General features: G+C 43.7%; 1 protein-coding gene across 1 annotated transcript; it reads left to right on the top strand.

Moving 5' to 3' along the window:
• Positions 1–55: 55 nt before the first annotated feature.
• On the top strand, positions 56–3,258 carry LOC118757337 (the record flags this gene model as incomplete). The annotated part of the gene is given in 3 exon segments (XM_036492057.1): positions 56–570; positions 2,765–2,938; positions 2,940–3,258. Coding segments are annotated over 3 exon segments (1,008 nt in total), but the record flags the coding sequence as incomplete, so codon positions are not given.
• Positions 3,259–3,266: the final 8 nt, after the last annotated feature.

Here is a 3,266-nt window from a genome sequence, read left to right as displayed (position 1 = left end):
CGCCATTGTTATTTTTAGACATTTGCCAATTTAAACGTGCGGCAAACTAAAACAGTATCCTAAGCAACACCCAGTTATTGATCATGGAAACGATGCTGATAATGAAAATATTTCATTTTTGTTTTATAAATCCGCTTTTGAAGCCGACAAAGCCAAGAGCAACTTGTAAGGAACATTACGAAGCTTTTTGGAAAATCTGCAGAAAAACCTAACAACATCTGCTATACTGAAAACACTCAATAGAGAGGTAAATTTGGATAGATCACAAGAAAAAAAGCAAAAACTAAACGATAATTTAGAGTTCTTCAGAACTCTTTCTCACTGTTTAATGGAGTTCTCGGTTAAAGCTGTATTTTTTTTACAAACAAGCAAAAATTAAAGTATCACCTTTCTATCAAAACTTCGGAGAGTACCTACTAGTCAGCAAGTTTTGACTAGGAAAATTAAGTTGCAGTTGACAACTTACTTTGCAGAAATGGAGTTTTTCAACGTTTTATTTTTTGGAATAATCGATGAAGGAATTGACTACATTATCAATGCCCTACGAACGATGCAAATTACAATTGATACGCACCCGCCTCTGTGCAGCAAAAAATGTGCGCCCAACAATGCAAGGAAAGCTTAACGTCGAAAAGCTGCAATCACAACAGACGGCCAATTTATTCGCCACTCGACTCACACACCTGCTCTCTGAGAGCACTCTTCAACAATCCGACGTACGCGAGCAGTGGAACCACATTTCCCGATCATTAAGTACCGCCGCCGAAGAAGTAGTTGGATTTCAGCGAGCCCGAAAGAACAACTGGTACGATGAGGAATGTCAAGAAGCCGCAGAGAAAAAAGATGCCGCCTACAGGGCCACGCTGCGATCGGGCGCAACGCGAGCCATGTGGGACCGTTATAGGGAACTGAAGAAGGAAGCGAGACGTATTTGCCGCAATAAGAAGAGAGAGGCCGAAATACGTGAGTGCGAAGAGCTTGAGATGCTGGCCGACAGGAAGAACGCCCGAAAATTCTACCAGAGGGTTAGGCGACTTACGGAAGGTTTCACGACCGGGGCGAACTCCTGTAAGAACAACAATGGCGACCTAGTGACCGATGTCCAGAATATACTTAAATTGTGGAGGGAACACTTTTATAACCTACTGAATGGTAGCAGCGCTGAAAGTAGTGAGGAAGATGAACCCGAGTCCCCAGTCGATGATGATGGAGTAGCTGTCCCACCGCCTGACTATGACGAGGTACGAATAGCGATTACGCGGTTGAAAAACAACAAAGCTGCTGGAGCTGACGGCCTGCCAGCCGAGCTATTCAAGTACGGCGGCGAGGAGCTGATGAGGTGCATGCATCAGCTCGTATGCAGAATATGGTCAGATGAACGCATGCCCGACGACTGGAATTTAAGTGTGCTCTGCCCAATCCACAAGAAAGGCGACCCCGCCATACGCGCCAACTACCGCGGAATTAGCCTTCTAAGCATAGGTTACAAGGTCTTATCGAGCGTATTGTGCGAAAGACTGAAGCCCACCGTCAACGAGCTGATTGGACCTTATCAGTGTGGCTTTAGGCCTGGAAAATCCACCATAGATCAGGTATTCACAATACGCCAAATCTTGGAAAAGACCCGCGAGAATAGGATCGACACACACCATCTATTTGTCGATTTCAAAGCCGCTTTCGACAGCACGAAGAGAAGTTGCCTTTATGCCACGATGTCTGAATTTGGTATCCCCGCGAAACTAATACGGCTGTGTAAAATGACGTTGAGCAATACCACCAGCTCCGTCAGAATAGGGAAGGACCTCTCCGAGCCGTTTGATACCAAACGAGGTTTCAGACAAGGGGACCTCCTTTCGTCCTTTAATCTTATGTTGGAGAAGATAATAAGAGCCGCAGAACTGAACCGCTCAGGCACAATACTTTATAAGGGCGTACAATTGCTGGCGTATGCCGACGACATCGATATTATCGGTAAAAACAAGGGCTACGTCTGTTCTGCGTTCTCGGGATCGGATAGAGAAGCAAAGCGAATGGGTCTGGTGGTGAACGAGGACAAAACGAAGTATCTCCTGTCAGCACACAAACAGTCAGAGCATACGCGTCTTGGCACCCACGTCACTGTTGACAGTTACAAGTTTGAAAAAGTAGACGACTTCGTTTATTTGGGAACCAGCATTAACACCAATAATAATGTCAGGCTTGAAATCCAACGGAGAATCACTCTTGCCAACAAGTGCTACTTTGGGCTGAGTAGGCAATTGAGAAGTAAAGTCCTCTCTCGTCGTACAAAGATCACACTCTATAAGTCACTCATCATGCCTGTGCTGGTGTATGGCGCGGAAGCATGGACAATGAAAGCATCTGATGAGGCGGCTCTTGGAGTTTTCGAGAGAAAGATTCTGCGAAAGATTTACGGACCTTTACGCGTTGGTGATGGCGAATATCGCAGACGATTTAACGATGAGCTGTATGAGCTTTACAACGATATAGACATAGTGCAGCGAATTAAAATTCAGCGGCTCCGCTGGCTTGGCCATGTCGTTCGGATGGACAGAAACGCTCCTGCTCTGAAAATATTCAACGCGGGCCGCGATGCTGGGAACAGAGGAAGAGGAAGGCCTCCTCTGCGTTGGAAAGACCAGGTGGAGAAGGACTTGGCTTCAATTGGCGTCAGTTAGCACAGAAGAGAAATGACTGGCGTGCTGTTTTGGACTCGGCCAAAATCGCTTAGGCGGTTACAGGGCCAAATAAGAAGAAGAAGAAGTTATACAGATATTCAACGAGACATTTTATATAACTGGAATTTAGAAATTGATGATTGGTGTTATAATCTATATTTTGGGTTTTTACAGAAGTGGTCCACTCTCATTTATAAACGTGCTATTGATTTAAAGCTTCAAATGGTATATAATGTGTATGCAATGACGGAAACAGTTATGACATGTCATGCACCAGGTAGAATTTAAAACGCAACGACTGTTTAATTGTTTGATTTAAAATGGATACGATATTAAGTGCAATTTTTTATGCCACCCCGAAGATGATTTCGAAGAATTATTTGCGAGCTTGAAAGACCTGCAAATATACTACGACATGAAAATAAATAGAGGGCGAGTAAGAACGAAGAGATTACAACGTAATATGGATTCATCTTCACGTCGAATTCATATTTTCAAACTTAATTTTACATCCCACGGCTTTACGGAGAATATAATGCTTAACAGTTATAATATGTGTTTCAAAATAAACAAAAGCTAAAAATAGAT

The sequence above is a fragment of the Rhagoletis pomonella genome, unplaced genomic scaffold (assembly GCF_013731165.1).
Source record: "Rhagoletis pomonella isolate Grant_MI unplaced genomic scaffold, Rhpom_1.0 Rhpom_scaffold_16762, whole genome shotgun sequence".
NCBI classification, from domain to species: domain Eukaryota; kingdom Metazoa; phylum Arthropoda; class Insecta; order Diptera; family Tephritidae; genus Rhagoletis; species Rhagoletis pomonella.
The sequence above is the reverse complement of the archived record's forward strand: the minus strand, read 5'-3'. Positions and strand labels throughout refer to the sequence as shown.